At 36.7% G+C, this 24,462-nt stretch overlaps 2 protein-coding genes across 2 annotated transcripts in view; one reads left to right on the top strand and one right to left on the bottom strand.

Annotated features, from left to right (window-relative positions):
- CFAP92 (cilia and flagella associated protein 92 (putative)) overlaps positions 1–1,441 on the top strand; it is a 38,837-nt gene extending 37,396 nt beyond the window's left edge. Inside the window, exon 16 of the mRNA XM_085302415.1 lies at positions 354–1,441. Within this exon, the coding sequence (XP_085158541.1) occupies positions 354–397 (44 nt within the window). The 3' untranslated portion in view covers positions 398–1,441. The remainder of the gene's footprint in view (positions 1–353) is intronic.
- ACAD9 (acyl-CoA dehydrogenase family member 9) overlaps positions 1,277–24,462 on the bottom strand; it is a 24,464-nt gene continuing 1,278 nt past the window's right edge. The window contains exons 2-17 of the mRNA XM_085302558.1: positions 23,655–23,729; positions 23,117–23,210; positions 21,052–21,153; positions 17,893–17,999; positions 16,364–16,464; positions 14,908–14,986; positions 13,727–13,901; positions 13,064–13,137; positions 9,671–9,746; positions 8,914–8,984; positions 8,428–8,547; positions 7,377–7,505; positions 5,070–5,149; positions 3,852–3,978; positions 2,219–2,296; positions 1,277–1,420 (exon numbers count right to left, since the gene is read on the bottom strand). Coding sequence (XP_085158684.1) covers positions 1,277–1,420; positions 2,219–2,296; positions 3,852–3,978; positions 5,070–5,149; positions 7,377–7,505; positions 8,428–8,547; positions 8,914–8,984; positions 9,671–9,746; positions 13,064–13,137; positions 13,727–13,901; positions 14,908–14,986; positions 16,364–16,464; positions 17,893–17,999; positions 21,052–21,153; positions 23,117–23,210; positions 23,655–23,729 — 1,632 coding nt within the window. The remainder of the gene's footprint in view (positions 1,421–2,218; positions 2,297–3,851; positions 3,979–5,069; positions 5,150–7,376; positions 7,506–8,427; positions 8,548–8,913; positions 8,985–9,670; positions 9,747–13,063; positions 13,138–13,726; positions 13,902–14,907; positions 14,987–16,363; positions 16,465–17,892; positions 18,000–21,051; positions 21,154–23,116; positions 23,211–23,654; positions 23,730–24,462) is intronic.

Genomic DNA, 24,462 nt, shown 5'->3' with positions numbered 1-24,462 from the left:
AAAACTATTCTGTTGGTCACAACATAAAATACTTCATTTTGTTTCGAGCCTGTGAAAGCTGTAGGAGTAGAGTAGTTCATAGAACTTACTTACATTTTTCTAATTGAGCTATGGCATAATTATTCTTGAAATACGCTTCTGTGCAGAAGATATTTGTAAGAAGCACCTGAGAAAAGAGTAATAAAATTCAACTAAAGAATAGTTCCTTGATTTCTGTATACAAAATAATGTAGTAAAAATATAGTAGTTTAAGCTTCTGAAAGTTTTTTTTTCATTTTTTCCTTTTGGTGTGGAACTTTGTGAACTATTAATATATGCTGCAAGTTTTAACACCTGTAACTTTTTCCTCACAGCTACAAGTTCTCAGAGTTGGGATGACTCCCTCACTGAAAACTGATGAGAAGCCATTCTCGGTAATAAATCTAGAAGAGCTTAAACATACATACAAAATCTGAAGTGTCAAGACCACTGAAGACTGAGTAGTAAAACAGTGATAAAACAGTAAAACAAATCAGTTTGGATGTCACACACTTAATTGTAGCAAATGTATTTATCCTACATAACTAACCTAATTCTTACCACAAAATTTTGAGCTACAAGGCAGTTACCACATCAGATGCCCTTGTTTCTCTGTCAGTGCCATATTTATTAATGATAATTTGGAAAGATCATTTGGAAAGAATTGGATGGTGTTAGCAAGTTTAAGAGAACAAATACAACTTCATAAAGTAAGTAAGTAGGGGTGTTCGTTTTAAAATCTTTCAAATACTATGACACCATGCAAATTCAAAGGTTCAGAGAACCTGTGAAGGAATTGCTGTAGTTACTGTACTCTTGCACCGATCAATTTAGAAATGTTTGCTGCAGGCTGTTTTATGGGAGACGGATTAAATTCTTCACAATGCAGACTGTAGTTTTAAGTATAACAAAAGGTATGTCTCACTGAGGCTTTGCAAAGTCTGAGACATTAGCATGCGACGCCTGATAAATTACAGCACTGTTTCAGGAGAGCATCATGCTCATGCAGCACARAATGCAACAAGCACACTTCAGCATTGAGGGGACTGTAGGCTAGTCAAGTTGAAAGCAAGCAGCTGGATAAAGACTTATGAAATGTATGTAGGCTGTAATGTCTCACGGAAGAATGAGAGGGTGGTAAGTGCGTGCCAAACTTTTGATACTAAACTCTTACTTAGCAAGAAAAAAACAGTAATAAATACTTATTGTTAAGCTTCATGATCTATGGAGTGTAGGCTTTAAATGGGTATAGCTGATATTAAAGTGCACTTACTTCATGGTCGTGATTTCTTAGACCAATACTGATAGACCGGCTAGCTCTGGAAATAGCTGCTGTCATTGCATATAAATTAATAACAATATCTGCCACTCTCTTCAGAATCAGCTGCTCATCCACTATTGTCTATAAGAGTAAAAATGATTAACTTGTATTTTATCAATTCAAAACTTTTATCAAACTTTTTTCATACTCTGTGTTTAGACTCCTATTTACTTAGCATAGCCAGTTAAGTCGTTACATAGAACTTTTATGCTCACTATCTGTATCAGCAAGTTTTGGATTAACCAGGCTCCACCTTTTAACCCTTTCTCTGGCAGTAGCCAACAGTAAAGTTGCTGCGCCATCAAACCACTTTGGTAAGTGCTAAAACTACTCAAGCTGAAGTACCAAAATTACTCAGTAAATCTCTATAAAAATCTACTASGTAGGTTAGAATAGTGCAGGGCCTAGTCTGATAAGCATTCTCAGAACACATCAAATAACTACCCTAAATCATGAAAATCCAGGATACTAGTCCCTCCTACTGCAACTGTTCCACTTTGCATGGCATAGATTCATTTGCTCTAGAATGAATGAATAAATATAATTCAAAAATTAGTGACATACCATTTGGAAACAGGGAAATGAGTTCCAATGACTACTTACAGTGAAATACTTAAAATTTTCACTGGAACAGGGAGGATTTCTGCTGTTCTTGATCGGGTGGTTTGTTTTTGTTTTGTTTTTCTAAACACAGGTTCCATCACATCAAGTGAGTATATAATTTCAATCTATTTTCTCATGATCAATTGAAATGAATTGTGCAAAGGAACTCCTAGATTTTGCCATTCCCATATAGCCCACTCTAGATGCTAGTGAGACCAGTTTGGTTGGTAAAAACTATTCAATAGCAAAGATTAAAAAAAAAAAAAAAATCCTTACCTTGCCAAACCTGCTTAGCAGGCCTTTCACTGATGTTCCAAAATAATGAATATTTTCCTCAAGTTTCTGGCCACTTGCCTATAAAAGCAGAAAATACATACTCAAAATATTCAGTACATTTAAACAATTTTCCTAAGGAAAAAAATCCACCTTAAAACAGGACATTCAGCTGAATCCCGAGCATGTACAGGGAAGTACTTGTGTGCCCTCTCAGAAATGGCAGCTCAGTTTTCTGCTAAAAGCCATTTATAATCAACTTCTTGTAAATGACTAGCATTCCCTTTTAAGGTGATCTTTCACTACATCCTCCTCCCTCCCCCCCTTCTCATCTAGAAAGGAGAAAAAGGTTGCCTATTTGTGTAAAAGAAAGAGGATTATAAAAATTTCATTCTTTTCTTGGGGAATATCACTGTTTAGATGCATCTCTGATGTCCTGAAGCTCAACTAATACTAGATTTTTCTCTTGGAAAACATTGGTGTATTAATATTGATCTAGTCTGTTGCTTAGAGCCACCTAAGGCACTTTCCTCCCTTTATATATTATGCATTAGATTTTTCTAAATTTTACTTTTGATTACTTTTCAGTAAAATCTTTACAGAGGTAAACACCCCTGAAAGTTCTTACGTAACTTTTATTTACATACAACAAACAATGCTCATTTTAAGTGCTGCAGGTTATAAAAATCCTGAGAATCACGATTATCTGACACTACTGGGTAAATTCATTAGTATTCCCTAATTCTGGCAATAAGTAGTGTCATATTTAGTTTTTAATAATTAAAAATTTTAGTAATTCATTATGATGGTTCCTGTAGCCTGAATGCACGTATGTGTGTTTGAAGCTGTTTAGAGGAAATGCTTGGAATATCTGATCTAGAGAACAGGTATACCAAACGAACAGTAGAAATCATTATACGGTTTTTCAGATTACTAACAAATTATCATAGGAAGAACACACCTTAGCCTTTCTGTTATCAGATCATTTGTCATTGGTCCTATAAACTATTTATTAAGTAGCAAGTATTTTTGTAGTTCACAGAAATTCTTACCTAGAACCACACTACTATTAAACAGGAAAAACAAGTTTCTGCAGCAAGTAGAACACTACTGCTAGCAAATAAGAGTTAGGAGAAATTTTCTTACTTCATGTTCCTGCTATTTTCAAGCTAGGATTTGGGGAGAGCCTTATGCTTGACTGAGAGCCATTTGTAGAAGGGCACACAGAGCGCAGGAATCAAAGACTGAATTTCTGCTGAGAAACACAGTTGAAGCTGTGGTTTTGTAACAGAGCTTATGAAGCAGCTGACCATTAAAAGAAAGACTTCAGTACTATGAAGCTTAATTTATATAAATTATAAATTACTAAAGTGGATATAAACCTGGGTTTGGTATAAATACCTATATTTAGTYTTTATTTTACCTTGATATACATCCACGTAATATCCATAACTAAGTACRTACTTACTTACTCCTGAAATACTATAGAGAGCTGCTTAACTTTGTAAATCTCAATTCTTAAACATACACGTTTTGCATAAACAGTATATAATGTTGTGACGAACAGTACAGGGAATCAGATATCACAGACAGTGTTGGAATCTCATGAAAAAGCACTGTATTTCTCCTCACTTACCTCAAGACTGGGATGCACTACTCCACGTTCACCAACTAGCCCATAATCCACTTTTCTGCCCATCATGTCCCGGAATTTGCTTAAAAACTCTTCTAGTGCCACTCCTACATTTCCTTTCCTGATTTCCCTAAAATGTTGGGTAGTCAACAGCTGTTAAAGGACATTCATTTCCCTATCTTCTTGCACACAAGCATTAGTAACAGAAAATTAATTAAGAAAGGGAGGGAACCTCTTACAAACTACAGTCAGAGACGCTAATATGAACTCTCCTAGTGACCTGAAACGTTTAATTGGCTCTAATAAGGCTCATCCCAGGATGCCTTGCTTAACTTTAATTTCCTTCAGAGTGCAGAACACTGTTTGCTTGTATTCACAGTATGGCCAATTCAGCACAAAAGTTCCCTCACGAGTCTTTCAGGAATACAGGAATGCCAGGCAGAATCTTCAGAGTGATCTAGGAGAGGGGCCTGGCTGTATGTTAACATTTGAAGGCAGCAACATCTATACGAGCATTTCTGATTCTCATTTCTTAATGATTCTGCTCCATACTGGGGCAGGAGGAGAACCAGTGGCCTTCAGATTCTTTTAAGAGCAGATTCCCCCCTCGCCATGCTGGGTGTTGTTGAATTGCAGACCAGTACAGCCAAAACTTAATACAATACTTCAACCAAAAACTTCATTGGAAGTTCCAAAAAACAAGTGAAATTCTAAATGCCTTGCCAAAATGCTGTGATCAATATCTGCAGTCTGTTAATCTTGCAGTCTTTTTGATTCAGTCACAATATGAAGCAAGGAGACCAACTATATAGCCTTAAAAACATGCAACTTGCTGCACTACTGAATAGCCAATTGTTCTCTCAAAAGTCCCCAGCTAAATTATGAAGAGACCAGTGTAGCTACCTGATACGTATGATACAGCTGTTTTACCAATAAACTTTGGACTTACAAAGTTTATTTACAGGTCTTGTAAGGAAGACTTTATACCAACTGGTATAAAATACAATTGAACAAAATTTCTAAGTATTTGAAACACTATCAAGTAAAAAAAGAAAAAAAAAGTATCTGTACCTTGAAAAGCCTTTTAGAAAGGGTAACAGATTTAGAAATACTGCAGGTTTTTTTCCTACACAATTATCCTCTTATCTGTTGTTAGTTAAACAATTATCAGATTGTGTTTAATTTGTTAAAGCTATTAGTAGTAAGTAAGAATATACATACTTAATTTTTTCAGTTAAGATTTTGCCTGCGTACTGCATACCCGTCAAAGCAATATACAATCGCAGAATTTCGTTTGTTCCCTGTAAAAAACACAATATAAAGATATAAAGTGGAGTCAGTATCAGGTACAAAGTATTTTTAGTATTCCAAAAACCTCTGTACACTATGCTAGTATTTTCTATCCTTTTTTTTCCAAAATAGCTTTTAATGGCTAAATACCTTATGTTCTGTGCTTTGCCTTGAAATAATGTAAAATGCTTTTGGACTTGTAAGATAAAGTTCTTTTGGAGAGATCTGTGTAAGACAAAGGATGACCATTACCTGTACCCAGAACAAGCATAGGTAGAAGGTACACTCCCGGGTTAGTGCACCTGAAGTGGTAACAAAAGCTTGGGAGGTAGAACACACATGGCTGGAGAGGCTTGTGGATATTGGAAGCAGGCCACAAACACTGTATTTATTTGAAGTGTATATATAATTTTGAAGAGTTCTTTGCTTAACTACTTGCCATAATTTAATGAATGCTTTCCAAGCAAGTCTGTGGCCTCTCTTCCCATTCTATTTTTCTAGTATTCAAAGATTACTCTTCATTCAGCCATAAACATTTGCTGCCTTCTGCTACAGTGTAACTGAATTGTAAAATTCTAACTTCATTTAACTGTGAAAAGGTTGAGTCTCTCGTTATTAGACATAAATATGTAGTGTGAAGAAAGAAAAAGATTCAGTATATTTTCAGTAAAAATTAAGGTTGGATTGTCTTATTAAAAGAACATTTTAAATAAATGTAAAACTGCCTATTTGGAAGGTGAAAAGCAGACTAGGAAATTGAAGCGATACTGTACAATTAGATGTCTGAGAATCCGTTATACAATTGATTGTTTTAGTACGCATGGCTGAAAAATAAAGATCAAAACAGAGAAAGCAGGTTACAGACGGAAAGCATCCTGAGGTATTAGATCAGCCAAAAGTGTAATGCTGTAGTGACAGGTGAAGTCAAAGAGGCTACAGTTTCAAGAAGAAGTATTCCTCTGTCGGTAAGAGAAAGCAAGAAGTTTTGGAGGGCACAAACACAGCACATCCTATTTATTTTTGTGGCTAGAAAACAGAAGCAGATCCTGGACAACAGACAGCTGCCTTTTCTAGTCCCTTGTATTCTGTCTTCAGCTGGAGCGAACAGTGCAGTTTATCTGACATGTCTGCAGGTCCCTCTGAATAGACTGAGATCAACAATAAGGGAAGTGCTCAGTCTGCTTGTTTKAGCAGAGGAGAACCTTTACATAACTAGTTGGGATTAGACAGAAAAACAAACTGAATTGCAGGAATTCTGATGGAACTGTTGTCTTTAAAAATTAAAAAAAAATAACAAAAAACATTTCCTACAATTTGCCCACTGTAAAAGGTCTTCTGTACTTCAAGTCTAGAAAAGGCTCCTTGTATCTGGTTTTGATTTCACTATCCAGTGTCTATCAAATTCATAAACATACCAGTCCCCACATGATCATTTGGTTAGTTTTGTTTTAATCAATACTAGAATTAGCTTTTCCTAGTTTGTCTGAGATGAAATCACATACATTTGCAAGAACAGCTAATGAATGGTATATATAATGGTATATATCAGAGCAGTAAGTTAGGTGACTTCTAAATTAATCTTATGTGAGTTTCCTTGCTTCACTTTTAAGAAGTCCTATTAGAGAAAGCCATCTAAAAATTAAAATTTTGCCTGTACATCTTGCCATTTCCCATCTCATACATTAGTATGGACACATGAGAATAAAGCAGGAAAAAGATTTCAAAGTCTGCTTTCTACAAAGTGAATAAAAAGCATTCTCTTTAGGCTCTTAACAATACTTCTGTCATGATTCAGCACATGCAATTAGAACTATTTAACAAACAAACTGATGAGCTCCTTTTATCAGGTAAAATAGTTTTAGGCTTTTATGCTAAAGAATAGTTTTATGCTTTTTAATAATAAGATTCCTTTAGTCTGTTCAAAACAACAACAAACCTAAGCCATGAATGAGGATTGTTTTTCTCCTGATAGTGTGTTTAAAATGGCTGCATAGTTTGTTCAAAAGTATCTAAATGTTAAAGAGGGAACTGTATATTTACCAGGTCATATAGTTTGCTCTTCTCAGAGGTAAAGCAGACATCAATTCCTAATCTAACTCACATTTAGAATCTAACAATTTTCAACTGCAAATGAATAAAGGCCCATTCAAAGGAATACTGCACTGGATTTGTTTCCAGCAAAGTTTACAGGATGAGAGTGGGTTTCAGTTTGTAGTAGAAAAGCATATTCATACTTGCCTCAAAAATCAGAAGTATCCTGGTATCTCTGAGGTAGCGTTCATAGGGGTAATCTCGCATATAGCCGAGGCCTCCTAGAATTTGCAGGGCTTCACTTACACAAGTCCACGCACCTTCAGAACTGAACACCTGCCATAGAGTAGTATTTTAATTACTGTGGTACCCATGTTAAAAATACAGAAAACGTTGCTTTGTTATTATATGCCAAGTTAAAAATACATGTTAGACTGCATTAAGAAGAAGTGTATCTACCTAACACTGCTGTAATATTCTGTAGTGCTTTTACCCCTGGCCTTGTTTAAAGCTTGCCTGAAGTTGTACGCATATGGCTCAGTATATACCTTGGTCAAGCTAGTTGTTTAAAAACCAGTATCTCCTTTCACTGCAAGCCATAAAAACGCCTCTATAAGGAAATGCTCCTAAGTTGTACAAAGCCACAAACTGAAACRTGTAGGTGGTTGTTTTGAGCACTTACATCTCCCTAAATTCGTGGGAACATGAATTCTTTTGGACTGACCACACAGAAAGCTGCAGATCAGCGGGGGGCTGAAAATCTGTGATTTCTGAAGGGTGCCTTGCCACTCAACCGCACCCCTTGGCCTAYGTTACAGAAACGCTTTAAATCGTGATATTCCAGTCGAGAGGGCGGGCCTGATTCTCGCTCGTCTATTCTCTGCCTCCTATATTTTGCAACTGATTCTGAAAGAAAACCAAGACAGACGCTCCTTCGCTGTATCTCCAGCCACAGACCTGGCTAATTATCTGAAGCTACATAAAAGCAGAATTCAGGTGGACCAAAAATTCCAAACCTGTTGTATCCACAGTTTTTACTTCATATGATGAGAAAAGCCAGAATCTGAGATAACCTAATATCAAGTGGGAAATAAAGCAAATGAGAATGCTGGAGTTCCCCCTCTCCCCAATTTAGCTCAGTGTTACAAGTCTAAATTAATACTTGAGCCTCTTGGGAACCTATAAGGTAGACTGAAAAAAAGAGAGACGTTTGTATTCATTTAATGCCCTAAACTAGTCTTTCAAAAGAATCAGTTACCTTGACCATGGCTGCCTCCACTGAGCAATCTGGAAACCCCGGCCTGTCCATCATTCCCGCAGTGAGGTAAGCCATACTCTCCATTACATATGCTTTCACAGCCATAAAACTAAACTTTTCCTGTTAAATAGTAATGAAAGTAACAGATGAAAGAGATCATACATTAATTCAGACACAAAATACTAGTCTAGTCTGCCATCATTTTGATACTCAAAAGCACAACTGCAGTTTTAACATCTTATCAAGTACTATTTAAAAGTACTCTTGCAAATCAGTCATGAAAATCTAAAAAACAATTTGATCCATTTATCACTCTAGATACCTAAAAGATTGGTGTATGGAAGCCTGCACTAAAGTTACACAAATTCACGACTTCTAACAATTTATTTTAACCACTAACACCCAGAAGACTCCCAGCATAATCCATCTGCTAGCACCTACTCAACATGAAGTAATGTTTGCGGTTTTCTGGTTTCTTTTACCTACCTGTATTAATCCAAATTCACTCAGTTTCTTATTGAATTGTTTCCTGGTACAAGCATACTCTGCTGTCATTTCTTAAAAAGAAATAAAGACATCATTTCATCTCAAAGCAGTATACTGTGTCACATCATTCCTGCTGTATGAAAATAAAAATATCTTTCTACTGATTGACAGTTTCACACACGTGTAGCCTCGCTGCTTCAGAACMAGCAGCTTGTGAAGAACACCCTCAAAATAACTGTGTTGAGAAAATCTGGGAACAGCGTGGCAAAGACTTCTAAGCAAGATGATGAATGTGAGGTGTGAACCGGTACTCAGAGAAAACCATGTTTTAGAGCCAATTAATTAATTTTGAGAGATTTTTGTTACTATTTTGGGTAACTACTGTCAGAAGCCAATTTTATTAGTCACCATATCTAAACTTTTGAGTTAGAGGTACTTCAAGCTGGAAGCTTTACGAGAGAATAAATCGTGCCTTCTGAAAGCAGTGAGATACACAGATACTTGGTAAGAATGTTTTACATCAAAATCATTTTCAACAGCAATAGCTTTCTGCTATATGAAATGAAAAAGCTTTAGTATCTTACAGGCTTTAACATTTTTTAATATTTTCAGTATTTAAAGAAGTCAAAACGTTTTATGACTGACAACAGTGAAGTTGCCCAAGACTAGTGTTACTATTTTGAACAAACTGTGATACATACTTCATGCGCATCAGGTTTTTTTGCATGTTCAATTTAGAACATTGAGTTTTACCCACCTATCAATTTTTTAATCATTCCAGCAGCTGCACTGCCCATGCTAAATCTTCCACCATTTAGGATATTCATGGCAATCTGTGAAGAAAATTAACTTTTTAGGCAGTGTTGTTGCCACAAAACTTCTCCTGAGGTGAACGTCCTTATGGGTTAGTGTTTTCCCAGATTTCATTTGTCATTGAAAAACACCTCCTATCCTATGACACTAGTCTTCAAACTAATCAATACAGCATTTAGCATCCCAACAATAATGATTAAGAAACAGGCATTTAAGGTGATCTACTAGATTCAGTTTATTACTTGAAATAGTTGTATAGATACTGATGATCCAGTTACCTGGAAGTAACCCTCAACTCAAACTACAGTAACATAAAATGAAGATAAAAATGCATTTATCTGCAAGATTCAAATTAGACAACACTGCTGAGGTTCATCAAAGACAGGAATAAGAAAAACAACACACACTTTAATGTGCTTACACAGCAGTCAAACATAAAAACCTCCTCTGGAGCTGACCTGTGATAGAGGCTTTCCTGCTTCTCTTCCTCTATATCCTACACATCCGGAGATGCAACCGTAAGAGTTTTATCCCTTATAAAGCATATTACTATTTCCACTTACTTTCTGCCTGAGGTCGTGTCATTATTCCATTCAGACCTTCTGCCACTCCCAGTAAGTTTATTTACTTCGAGCCTACCGCACTCTGCAGATTAAAGACTGCGTCGCCTCCTTTGAGACGACCGCCATTTGGGCGGTTAACGTCACCTCCCAGACTTCACTGCCCTGTTGAACTTGTCTGAATTAGGACAAAACTCCTCTTCTCCCTCCTGGGTGACTGCGTATACCTTAAAATTAAGCGCCTGTGCACCGTTACTGATATCTCGTATCAAACTATGATAAATGTACTTGGTGCAAACGTATAAATGAGCTCAGTGCAGGTACCCAAATGCTAGGATACCTGGACAGGGACCAGATGATGATGATAATCAGTTGCTTCAGGGCAAGTTATATTCCAAACCTGTTTTGAGGGGATACTGTAACAATTCCGCTATCAGTATACTAACACAGTAATTAATACCTACTCCTGAGTACCTACTCTCCCCCAAATTCACTATATCCCTTCATCTAAGCGCACCAAAAATAAAAAGAAAAGGGCAAGGTAGCTACAGCTTAACCAGAAACAACACGTTTTGAGATAAACGGATCAAATTAAAAGTACTTTTACACTGGGGTGTGTGTGCACTGTAGAACTTCACTGCCTCGCGCCTGGCAGGCTGCATTAGAGAGCCCGGCTCCCTCAGAGCACGGCTGGGAGCAGCCCCTCAGCTYGCTGCCTTCCTGCGTGCGCATGCTGGCCGTGACCTCCTGCCTCTGGCAGCACAACTAGCCAAAGGCGCCTGTTCCCCCCGGCCGAAGGAATGCTGTTGTGCAACAGCAGCTCTGCACCACACCTCAAGGCTAGCTGGATTCTGGGAAATGCAAGTTTCAAGGTTCTTCTTGCCCCTTATCATACGTAGATGTGAAACTCTAGTACAGAACGGCCTCATTTTTTTGCCATCTCACCTCTCATTTCTCCTCTCTGGCTGCCAGAGGCTATGAGAACCCTGTAGAAAGGAACACGGCTGTTCTGCTCTAGAAGAAAGTACGGACAGCTGCTGCGAGATCAGCCATTGTGGAGGAAAATGGGATGGAGTTACAAGGGAAGGAAGGAGCTTACTATCAGCAAAGACTGAGAGTAACAACCAGAAAGGAGCGGATTAAAAATAGGAGCAAAGCATGTATTACCTGGCATTATACAAAGGGGGAAACTGTCCTAGCTACAAAATTACATTTATTCTAGATGATTACATTTCTCTTCAGCTTAAAGTACATTATTCAGTTCTGTCTGTTTAATAAATACAAGTGGAAGATAAAATGGGTACGAAAAGGTGAGGTACTGCACTTCAGAGAGCTGGGTTGGAAAGGAAACAACCAGACATTAAGCCCACTGATACAGAAAACATATTAGCTCTATATCCAGAGGAGAAAGTCACTCATGTACATGCTGGTGTCACTGTCGTGACAGGTAAGAAAAGCAGAAATTCTAGTTACAAGCAGAAATGTGGATGTAATTTTACGATTTTTCAGAATTCCACATCCAACAGTGCTCATTTTAATCTGTTACCTGTTCTACACATCTAAGTCAGAGGCTGTAGCATCCGCCCAAGAAAAGCTGTTAAAAATGACTCATTCTTTCCAAATGAGTACATTTCCTCCATCCTGGAGGAAAAAAGGCGCTTTCTACCTAGAGCAAGTTCAGTGAGGTAAGATCAATCAAGTGCATTCAAAATATATTTTTGGAATATACACAGACATTATCTCTCTCTCTTTCTCTCTCTCAAACAAAAATTCACTGTTCTCAAAACTCTGGTGCTGAGTCTTCCAGCACCACACAAGAAAAGAAAACAAGAATGAAATGTATAAAGATGAAATATAGAACCACTGTGTAGGAAAATAAATGCTGAAGTTTCTTAACGAGAAACACAGGGGACTCAGTTCAGTGCCCGAGACAACTAAGAAATAAAGTGAAAATTCACTTATCTCACCTTTTAATTTGTGAAAATTACCGGAAGAAGAAACTGTAAAAAATCTATTTTGGTATGTTTATGATATTAAAGGAAACGGTTTCATTTATAYAGATCTGGCATTGCCTGCTACAGAAGGAAACAGAAAATTGAGGAAAGCTATTAAGAATTTTGTAAATATGGACGTCAGACTTTGAGAAAAAGGTTACGACAACAAAATGGACAGTGTTGTCTTTACAGGGTTCCACATTTCTCTGATGCAACACCAAGAAACCAATGCTAGGAGCAGCCTTTCATCAGTGTATTCTCAGTATCTGCTGTGCTATCATCCACTCCTGGAAAACCACCTGCTACCCCTGTCTTTTGGCATCCTGGAAAGGGTCTGGACTTTCTCTGACCATTTCCTGTCATTTTCATTTCTTTCCTTTCCTTTCTACTTAGTCTACAATTCTGGCTATAGAGAACAGAAGATGGCATCTCCCTGGTTCACTCCCGAAGTTCAGCTGAGAAAGTCGCTCCTTTTTCTGAAGAGGACTGTGTGTGTTTCCTTTAGCTTGAAAAACAAACTTATTATTAACAAACTTAAAATGATCTAATAGCAAAACTTGCTCTATAACTGAAGTATTGAGAAGAAACATACACAAATCTGAGATTCACACTACGCCAGTGAAACTAATTAACACAAAGCATGTAAGGTAAACTGAGAAGTCTGCCCTCTTAATATTGTTAAGTTTGGCAATGTTGATTTTACTAAATAAAGAAATTTCAGTGCAGGAAAAAAAATCTCTTTCAGGCTTTTAAAATTATCAGTGGCTACTCTCTACTGCTTACCTTAAATCCCCCTCCTACTTCTCCAATAACATTCTCCATGGGCACTTTTGTGTTTTCAAAATGCACTTCACATGCTGAAACACAGAGTAAACAGCAGTTGAACTATTACACAGACATATTTAAATGACATTCAGGATGTAACTGGTTGTAACAATAAGCAGTTTTCTGAATGTACTATGTAGGAGGGAACTACATGTGCTTTGCCAAAGTTAGCATTCTAACTGTAGGAGACCCCAATTAGTGATGTAAAAAATTCAAAATATAACTTCAGTATATTGTGTAAACAGAGAAGAATTATAGTCTTGACTCTCTGTTTTACGGAACTGATACAGCAGTCAAATCTGAATGCTAGATGGTAAAACACTACAATCATCAGGAAACTTAAGAAGAACCTATGAAAACTCACTCCTAGACTAATGCCACTTGGTCACTGAGTCTTTTGTGTAACTTCTTTCACTGCAAGATTAGGGAAACTTAAAATGTGTGGAAAGGGATTATACAATACGATTTTTTATTTCAGACCCTGCAGAAGAAAAGTTGGGAAAAGAAACATGAAACTTATACAGTTCTATGGAATAGATATTAATTTGCTTGCAAATCCTTCATAGCTAAACAAAATTAAAACGTTAAAATATTAAAACAACTTCTGTTGAAAATTCTTACTATTGGATCCTCGAATGCCTAATTTATCTTCAGGTTTCCCATGGGTGACTCCACCAAAATCGCGCTCTACAATGAAAGCAGTAATTTTGTCTTTCGGCTTTCCATCTTTATCAACAACTTCTGTCCTAGCAAATACTGTGAAAATATCAGCGAGGCCACCATTTGATATCCAGACCTGTTTGAGAAAGGAAAGAAATAAGTGTATTTATTCTGATTTCGTGAGCACTGCTCTTAAGTGTTTCATAAGAGACATCAACGAAGAATGGAGTGGTGAAAAACTGTTCCTTCTTCCCTTACTTTCTAGCCACTGTTCTGCTACTAGTATTGCCTCTTGTGATGCACTTCCACGAAAAGCTGACAAGAAACTAAGTTCTGAGTAACTATTGGTTGTATTATACATTTGAATTAAATTAAATCAGAATATAAAGTGAATTCTCACAAAAACTTGTTTATCTTTTTACTTAATAAATATGAGTGGTACCTAGATAATAAAGACTGAGGTCCCACCTTGTTTAATTTCACCTCTGATGAAAAATACTGTGAATCAGGCCACATTTGCCCTCCTCTCCCATAGTTTGGGTTTCTTCACATCACAAACGTATGTATCAACAACTACAGAGTAAGTCTGTAATGCAACAAATGCTGTTGAATCCAGTAATCTGTGCACATCTTGAAGAGTGTATTTCTCCATTGTTTCTTCTAGCAATAATGTTCTAAGCAGCCCTATTTCCAATTCACTGCCAAGTTTTCATCCAAAAGTATCTACAAAGTCTTGCACGATGAAGAATGAAGAGAGAGGGAAATGGTGTCGGGTTTCTTTTTGTCTTTGTAGTCACAGAGGGGGTCTAAATAATACTCCCTGAAAAGTCAAACAGCAGGAGATGGGGACATGGAGAAGGAACTTAAGAGGGGCATTTTCATACCTTTCTCATCAAGAGTTTAGTGAGGGTTATTCCCCAAGCTGAGTGCTTTCTATTCTTGTTAGCCTTAAAATAACATGAATTATCTTTTTGACCTGGTCATTCTTGACTAGCTTGAAATTGCCAGCTCCCAAGCTAGTGCCCAAGCTAGCTTCTTACTTAGCAGAAGCAGTTAATTACAATGCTGCAAAACACAAAAATAGTTTCTATAGAACTTGTAACAGAAAAAAATTGTCCTATTTCCATTTTGTGAGCAAATACCTTGGAGCCATTTAATAAGAAGTATTTCCCATCTTCACTGAGGGTTGCTCTTGTCTGGATGGATGCAGCATCACTTCCACTAAAAGCCAAAAAAAAGTTATTAATGTTTAAATAAACAAACATGCTTTAAAAAACAGAAGTACAGTTTATTGCTTCTTCTCATCCTTTAAAAAGAATGCTTATGGTTGTACTCAATAGTGGTACACAACTTACAGTTCCTAAGTAAGAGGGAAACTTGTTAGATCCAACAGCTCTAAAGAAATCTAGTCAAGTTACCTGAAAGGCCATTGCTGCACATTACACTGAAGACCTGACTAGAACTTCCTGGAGTGCAATGTAAGCAACTTTGTTGAGTTGCAATGTGAGCTTATATAAACACATGATGAGCACATTATCCTAAAACACAGCCAGTTTAAAAGATCTAAGTTGTTCTTCAAAAATTCATACTCTGATTGTACATCCTAAGGAAAAAAGGTTCAACCCAAATTAAAAATAAATGAACAGGTGCCAGTCTTTATGAATGATCATTTGGACACATATTACAGTAGTTAAATCAGCAGATCAACTGCAACAAGTTTATGTTCTGTGATTAGAAGCTCAAAGACGCTCTTCAGTCACCACCTTGTTATGTAATTTAACAAGCAGCACATTATCTCCCCTTTGAAAGAATTTTCATTGTTTAGAACTCAAAAAATTAAAATACCATAATGGCCCATCTGGGGGTTTCAGCTGAAGAGATTCGGTAATTTGTTTGAACAACTAGATCTCAGCTAGTATTTTAATAGAGTAGAATAGACTTCTAAAAGTGAACTCCAAAAACGATTGCTTCTGTGCGCTAGAACTAAGGTATCTGAGTAGACTGAATTTAAAGATACTAAGACAAATTTTTAAATAATACAGGACTAAATAAAGATATTAAAAGAACTTCAGAGCATGGTTAGCACTTGTAACTTGTGTTACTTCAGAATCACTTGCATGGATCACTGTTAAAATGTCTGTGCTAATGTAAATTTTACCTGCAAATGGAAGAGACTTCAGAGTGTAAGTCAAAAACCTGACTTATGACAACAAATAAAAGCCAACAATAATGGCTGGAAGGTTTCTAATTCATCACAAAAAAAAGAAAGCACACAAATCAAACGCTCACTGCAAGTCATTCTAGAAGACAAAAGTTCCAAAAAGTTTCAAACTACATGAATTTACAGATAAGTAAGATTCAACATCCAACACTGAAAGCTCTTCAATCAGTTTCTTTAACAATCACCTAGTAAATTACATGACTTCATATTACATGACTTTAAGTGTACCTTTTTTACAAATATTGACCTATATACTGATGTTGCAGGCACAAAATAGTAAAGATTTGATACAGTAACCAAACAACCACTGTAATTACGTTAAAAAAATCATTTTAGAGTTGGCATTCCTGAAACTTTTATGATTATAAAACCAGTACCTTCCTGATTCTGTGAGACAGAAAGCTGCAATGTACTCCCCAGATGCCAATTTAGGCAGGTACTTCGCTTTCTGTTCATCAGTGCCAGCAATGAGGATTCCCTAAACAAAGAGATCAGTAGGAAACTTTTCAGCAATCAAAATGTGCAAGAAGAAATTAAGCTGCCAAGCTATACCAAGTTCAGGAAGTTTAATTTGCAGATTATCTGACATAACCAGGTAATATTAAGAGAGCTTAATAAACAGCATCTGATTTAATTTAATGTCTGGTAAGATAATACTTATCAGACATTAAAATATGTTCAAGTTATCACACACTTGTTCAAACACCCATAGGAAATGGCTAATTATTAAGACTGCCTTCTAGGGTGGGTTTCACTACATGAACACTCTAACTGAAAACTCACTTGTTGCTCTGAAAGGCATGGGCAATGAGATAGGCCCTCCTTTATAATTTGTTATACCTTCATTACTATTGCTAGTGACTTTATTTAAATAAACCAAAGCTCCCAAACAGAGTATAGAAGATATTATTTACTTAGCTGGCAACTTATTTCATTACATAAGCTTTCAACAACTTCTTGTGAGAAGTGCACTTTCATTACCTCTGATTGTACACAGCTGCCTTTTTTTTTTTTTTTGGTAAGCAACAGGTTTCTTGTGAAGGATAAGCAAAAAGCAAAAAATACATGATCAAGCTAAATAATCATTTGTTAAATAGTGAAGATACAGATTCTCAACAAAATAAGGAAGGATTAACCAACTGCACCAAACTGGCCACAGCAGGAAAACAATAGTAATTACATCTCATACAGCACTTTTCATTCAAGAGTGCTCTACAGATCAATTCAGCTCACTATCACTGTTCTATAAATGGGGAAACTATAAGCTAAGGTAAGGAATATATCTTCTTAATTGGCCTCATCTGCTCAATTCTATAAAGATTTGCTGTTACTAGGAAGAACTTAGCAATTCCAAGTTTCAGAATACTACTATCATCCATGACACAAAACGCACTATAAAGAAAGATGCTTAAGGCTTTATTATACTTTAAAAAACTAGCTAAAAAATCACATGCTAGCTATAACATGTTGATCTTGGATAAGCTTTGTCTAAGCTCCCTCAATATCCAGCCTCTTTCACCTAGAAAAAGTTGTACCCTTTTAAACTCTCTGTATGAGAGTGCCATCTTCATTTTAGTTCTCCTTATGTTTTATTGTTTTCAATATTTCTTCCAGCTACTTTTATCAAGCTTGTTAAATTTATAAAACTTCAGATCATTTAAAGAACTGGATAAACCATTGCCTTGAATATTCATATTCAATCTTTATGCTGCAGGACCACTAGCAGAAGGTGTTAGGCACACTCTAACAACCCACCTGAAGTCACTCCACCTGATTTATGCTTCACAGGTAATTCTTATTTGTTATTAGTTACCACACCTGCACACTGTATTTAAGCAAACTTCACCTCACTTTTTTTTTTTTTTATGTAAGCATAGAACTACTTGATATGAAAGAAGAACATTACCTTCAGCCCAATAGCTTGATGAGCTGCCAGCGTAACTGCTATAGATCCATCTAAAGAAGTGATCTCTCCCAGACGTGCGTACATGGTATTTGATAGACCAAGACCACCTGGAAAAAATACTGCTTTTTACTCATATAATTCTAAGTAGCAGCCTTAGAATTTAACCCCTTCCTGACCCTTCTCCCTCAAAAAAACCTTTCGAGTATACCAGTAATACAAGGCTATTAACTGGGGAATGCTTCAGTATAGGCTTTCCAATACTGGATACATTCTGTCCACAAATAAATACTATGTTGCAGCAGTTGTTCCAGAATAATGCATTTTGAAAATAGTGACTCTTTTCTGTAAGCATGATCTGTTCTGAAGTGGAAATTTTAGTTCTATTCATAAAGCAGATGTGTTTGTTCATGTGTGGATATGCACGCATAGCAAATACACCATAATCCATCAAATGGTAGAAATCAGACTTGTTTAAATAATCTATATGAGAAAATGGTAAAATGTTTGGTATAAAAATTAATTTTTTTCTAAATTTTTATGCTAATGGAAAGAAAGCTGTATTTTTATGATGTTTCCATTCTATCTTACAAAACCAGACAATTAATCCATCCATCCATCCATTCATATATGTATGTATGTATGTATGTATGTATACACACACACAGCTTTGTAGCTGACCAGCTGCAGACAAAGCAGCAGAGAGCAGGGCCTGACATGTCTCAGGACAGCGCTGGCTCCTCAAAGCCAAATGGCAGCGGCCAGACAAAACCCAGCTTCATGGAAACAGGGCAGAAAATATCTTATGCCAATTCTGTTGCCTTGGACAGTTTCCCATTCAAGCTTCTGAACTGGTATTAAGGGAGGATAAAATACAGTATTTCAGAAACATCTTTAATCCRAAAGCATGAATATATCAAGAAAGGAACCTGACACCAAAAAACACTTTTTGAGGATATTTTATGATCTGCAAATACAGAGACTTTATTTGTAAGGAGCTTGAAAAGAACAGAAATAGAATAAATCAGAGGTACRTGTGTATAGATCTAATATGCAAAGACTTTGTATTTTCAGCTGTAGGACCCTCCAATGTCTGCATAATTTAATAAAATCTTATATATTACTGCTGAATAAACAATTTTATTTAATCCAGATAAACTTTTATCTAGGTTAATAATTTTCTACTTTGGGTAGTTGTGTAAGTGAGGATAATGAACAGCTTATTTCAGCAGATTTCTCAACAGTGCTACTTTTTTCTGTGTATTGAGTAAGTGCAACAACAAGCTCAGCTACAGCCTCCTGTATACCATCAGTTTAAATCACTGGCTCTTACATCCGCCTTTCCCTCACAGCATGCTTATTATGTTAGTTAAAATGTACACTCCTTCAATCTATATACACTTTCCTACTTCTGTTCTCCTTTCTAAGAGGGATTGGGACAAGAATCCAGCTTGAAGACTGCTGCTGAATGGCAAAGTAATTTAAGTGGGGTCACTGTTAGAGAATGTTACATGGTTTACGTGAGTTCCTATTTTCCCATTAGGGTTTTTGCATTTTAATACCTCTAGCAATCATGCCACTATTACAAACTGTTAAGAAAAATACCATGGAAAGAAAGCAGCACTGAACGTGTGACTGAAGAGCTTTAAAACAAAACAAATACCACCAACAAAAGTATAGCAGATTTAAAGTACAAGAAAATGTGAACTAGCTTCATTAGAAATGTATTAACTATAGTGCAGTGGAAAGTAGTTTGCTTATAAGGTGACTGCTTTCCATCTTTTGTCCAGCACAAATGATTACAAGACCACAGGACTATGAAACTGCTAATCAAAGTTAAGTTAGCAGATCAGCTAGCCTATGTTAACTTCATTTATTTTCCAGAATCACCTCTTTCTCCTCCCAGGACAATATCCTGAATAGAAAAAACTTGATGTGAGCTTGCAAATCTCTTTTCTATCTTACTCTCCTATCACCCTTGCCTAGCTCTGAATACCCATGACAAACACCCATTTCAAATGCACTTCAAATGTAATTAATCAACAGAGATTACATCATGTTACAGTACATGTAAGTTGTCAAATACAGTTTAATGAATTTGTATAGAAATGTAAGGACTGGAATCTGTGCAGCACTGCAACGCCACTTACGTTGCTTAATACAATAAATAAGAGCAACAGAAATGCTACGAAAAATAGTACATTGCTTTAACACAAAGTAAATATTGAAGTGTCTCCAGCTTCAAAGCATACTATTACAGTCACTGAAACAAATGTATTACATTCCACATTACATTTCTCAAAAATGAGGTATCCCCCAACTGAAACTAGTTTCTGCAAATGATCAAAAACTATCTTCCAGTGAGCTCCTCTCTTTAAAATAGGCTTAACAACAGAAAAGATTTGAAGATCTCATTTCTTACTTTATGTATTTTATATTATATTTTAGTTTCAATCCCAAATTCTCTTTATCAATATGAACATGATTAACATTTTCTTCAAAGTTCCTCTGTAAATTAGGAGTTAATCCTCAAAGGAACTAATGTCTCAGATCTCAGTTAGCATTACTATATCCTACAAGACATAAGCTTAAGTTAAGACATTAGACATAAGTTCAGTATTGCATAGGAAAGTTTTTATACAAAAGCTATCCTTTTAATAAATATAAATTAAATTTTATACTTCTAGATGGTCCAACACATTCCTGGCTGACAATGACAGATGACAGTTTTAATAAATCAGTTCCATGAGACACTGCAGTTCACCTGGCTATACTTTTTAATGAAGTACAATTTTAGGAATCATTAGCTATTGCTGCAAGTTCCACAGTCCCTCTACTGCATCCAAGAAAATGAACAAAAAGGAAAACGCTATGCCGAGGAGGATTTATGCCATCTAAATTTAGTTATCTAACCAGATTTAGTTACATAACTAGCACCTAAGCTAGGAGTACATGTAGCTCTCCACACAGCTAATGGACATTCTTGCTGCTTAAATCTCTTTGTTACAAACTCAAGAGGAAGCCTGGACTCCTAATTCAGTCATCCAACTTAAATGATTAAATATAGATTAGTACAGACATTTTGTAAGACCCCAAATTGCACTACTTATTAAAGAAGGACCAGAAGACTATAGAGTTACTCTTTTATGATCTTTTACTTACCATATTCCTCTGGAATCTGCATGCCAAAGAGACCCAGGTTCTTCAGTCCTTTTAAAGTTTCAGGTGGGATTTTTGCATCTCGATCAATTTTCTTAGAGTCCACTAAAAATATAGATGGTTTTATAACTTAAAAGCTTGTTTCTTAGCACAGAGGAAAAGATAAAAAGCCAGAGACTGCAGCATTCTCAAATCAGAGTCAAGGTCACTAAATGCTACAAGACAGCAGCAGTACACCTCCAACCTAGCTATCAGTTTGAGAGCCCAAAACTGAAGAAAGACTAAATAAAGAACAATAGAAAAGGGGGCTGTTGGACACTGCTTCCTTCCATAAGTTTTTTCCTGTAGTCTTCTGAAGCATCTTTAGTACAGACATAGTGCTTGTTGCACCAGACACAGACATTACTTCCCATCCTTAAGTTCACAAAAATCACTCCGAAGTTTAGTCTGTTCTTACACTGTCCTGTTGCCTCCATCCCCTTGCTGCTAGAGAAGTCTCACTCCCTAAACTAGCTACTGTAAGATTAATAATACACTAGGCTGGTTGGTGGCTGAAGACACTGTGACATGGAACCAATGCACCACCTAAGAAACACACCCTTTTACTTGATCAAAGTCAAAACACAGAGCCAACTGGAAAGTCCCAAGAACATTGGTTATGGCTGTAAAGTTATGTCATACAAGGGAAAAGAACTTGGAAGTGGGAAATCTTTTTCCCACTGTTTTTTATTCCATTAACTCTTGAAATATTTGAAAATAAATAACTCCGTAGAAGCAATGGCACTTGCCTAAAGAAACTTTCATATTCACCAGTCAAATGATTCTGCAACTTCTATACAAAACTTCACGGTGAAAGGCAACTAAAAGCCCTGATGCTTTTTAAAGAGAAGTTATTCAGAAAGAAAACACATTTTAATTAGACTTTTTTTTATTATTTATTTACATTTAGTAGAAATACATCTGTGGTATACTATTGGCTGCTTTGAGAGAGAAAGGTTTTTCTTCACTTCTCCATCGCGCCCATACAGGCTTATCTGCTGCCTGGAAAATGTCAAGCTTCAGAATGACTCCTGCTGAGATGAATTTCCTTCCCTAGTGCCAAACATATCAAGTTTCTAACTGTTTAGGGCTGCTCCCCTAACCTATTTTTACTACATCCATAAGTTACCCTGAATACCTGAACAAAAATAGCTGAGAATTCAGACAAAGATGAGCAGCTTCCATCATCATCAGTTAAAACTCTGATCTGACGTATATACTCCTGCCTTAAACATCAGCTTTTCTACTCAATTAATTATGTTCCCCAACAGAGCAAAGAATTAAAAATATGACCTGTGTAAGTTCTTAATTCACTGACAGTAGTCTGTGAGCAATGTCATACTTTCATACTTAAAATTATCTGGATCTCATTAAATTCTAATCCATGACAATCACAGGCCTCTTCAAACTCCTGGAGTGTTTGGCAATCCAGACCTACTATCTTTGTCTGCTGGAAATCTGAGATGATACTGTTCAACTATCTCAGCAATTGCAGTTTTTAAAAACAATTTTCTGCAACTGTTCTTGAATTAGCTTTTATATTGCATCAGTAATAGAAGAAATATCCCGTGACCCTAACTGAAATGCATGCAGTTAATATAAGTTTTTCCAGATAGAACCACTACTCTAATGCTGAAAARATATAACCATCTTTGATTCTTTATAGCTTCTCAAGCAGCCACCTTTTACAAATCTCTATTTAATTTTGCTGCAAAAAAAATTTTAGTACAGTAGGAAAGTTAATTTTCATAGACACAAAAAAATCACAGTATATTAGGTGGAAAAAGCTACATGTAACTGAACTACAAACAATTTCAAGTTCCACTTCTATCCTAGAATTCTTTTACTTCCTGTTGGATTTTGTAATTCTTCTTCTTCTGTTTTTTTGCTGCTGTATAGCAGCACTGTGTAAGTGGTAACAAATACATGAAATAACTTAAATATTTAAATTAATCTTATGCAATTACTATAATTAAACCATATTGTAATCACTAGATCAATTCCATGGATAAGAAACTAACAACTGTACCTTCTTCATTGAAGAATTTTTCTATAGGTCCCACAAACTGGTTGATTTCCTCTAGTTCTTCATTGGTAATTTCCGGATAAGGAAAAACTTCTTCCTAAAATAGCATATATATATTAATTGTCTAGTTGAAACAAAAGTTTAAGAACATGTGCCTTCCAAATACTAAACTCTCAAAAATTGTGAAAGTTGAGAACTGTGCAATTAGGAATGGAAAGAGCCTTATCTGATGAAATCTATAGGATTCAACTGTACTACATACTGAAACAATCAAAAGACAGTACCTGAGAGAAACATAGCTACAGGAAGAAAGAGAGAGATTTAAAGAGCTACTGGGATGCAAAAATCCTTGATCAATCATGAATTTTGTCAATGTAATCCCATTTTTAGGGATTAAAAAAAGTTAGTTAATTTTCATTTGCATCTAATTTAATATTGTAATGTTTTCTAAGCTCTTGGAAGCATACAGCACATTCTACCCATTTAATGTTGGAGAACACAGATCAGTGGTTACTGTTCCATAACCCTCCTCATTACCAACCTGGTATGCTGGGTTCTCCTTCACATAACCATTTTGGTCATGACCTGCAAGTATAACCTGATGGCCAAGTACGGCCTTGAATAAATAAATAAAAAATCTCATGCAACTAATACAAGAAGATAAAGACTACAAGATAAGTGTGCTTCTAATTTTTATTGTCCTTCCCCTTCTAAATGGAAGACTGTACATCTACCCAAACAAAACCATTCATCACGCTCCCCAAAACCGCATCAGTTCTAAAAAATCTGGATCTGGAAAAATGCAGTAGTCCACAGAACGGACAGATGAAATTTGCAGAGAAGAAAAGGTATACATGAACTGAGACTTTTTGTGATGGAGTTTGACCATTAATCTTCACAACTCTTTCCCTGACAAGGTCTATTTTGGTAGAACTTACGATTCATCTCATTTTGGTGAACTTCAGTCATGCCTTTTTCTTATTTATTTATCTCCCTAACTCAATTAAATGCCTATTCCATTCTTTTTTCCTGGAGTAACGAGTAGTCTGTCATGTCGGTGTCCCACGGTTTCTCTCGGGASGCGGAAGGGCCCTTACCGCGTACCACCGCGCACGCAGTGGCGCAACGTCTCGTTCCTTGCGGTACAGGCAGACTACGTTACGACCCGGAGCCGCTCGACACCCGGCGCCCAAGGAACGCGAACGGCCGCTGCCGGTTCCGCCGGGGACGTGCTGCGCCCGCCCCCGCTGCTGCCGGGGTCAGCTCCGCCCCGGGAAGCAGCGCGGCCGCGGCCCCGGCGGCCCGCCCGGCCGCAGGCTGCCGCCCGGCGCGCACCTCAGGCGGCGCCG

Source organism: Rhea americana, unplaced genomic scaffold, assembly GCF_003343005.1.
Source record: "Rhea americana isolate MKP2758 unplaced genomic scaffold, rheAme1 scaffold_19, whole genome shotgun sequence".
NCBI lineage: Eukaryota > Metazoa > Chordata > Aves > Rheiformes > Rheidae > Rhea > Rhea americana.
Note: the sequence above shows the minus strand (reverse complement) of the source record. Positions and strands in the feature narration are given on the sequence as shown.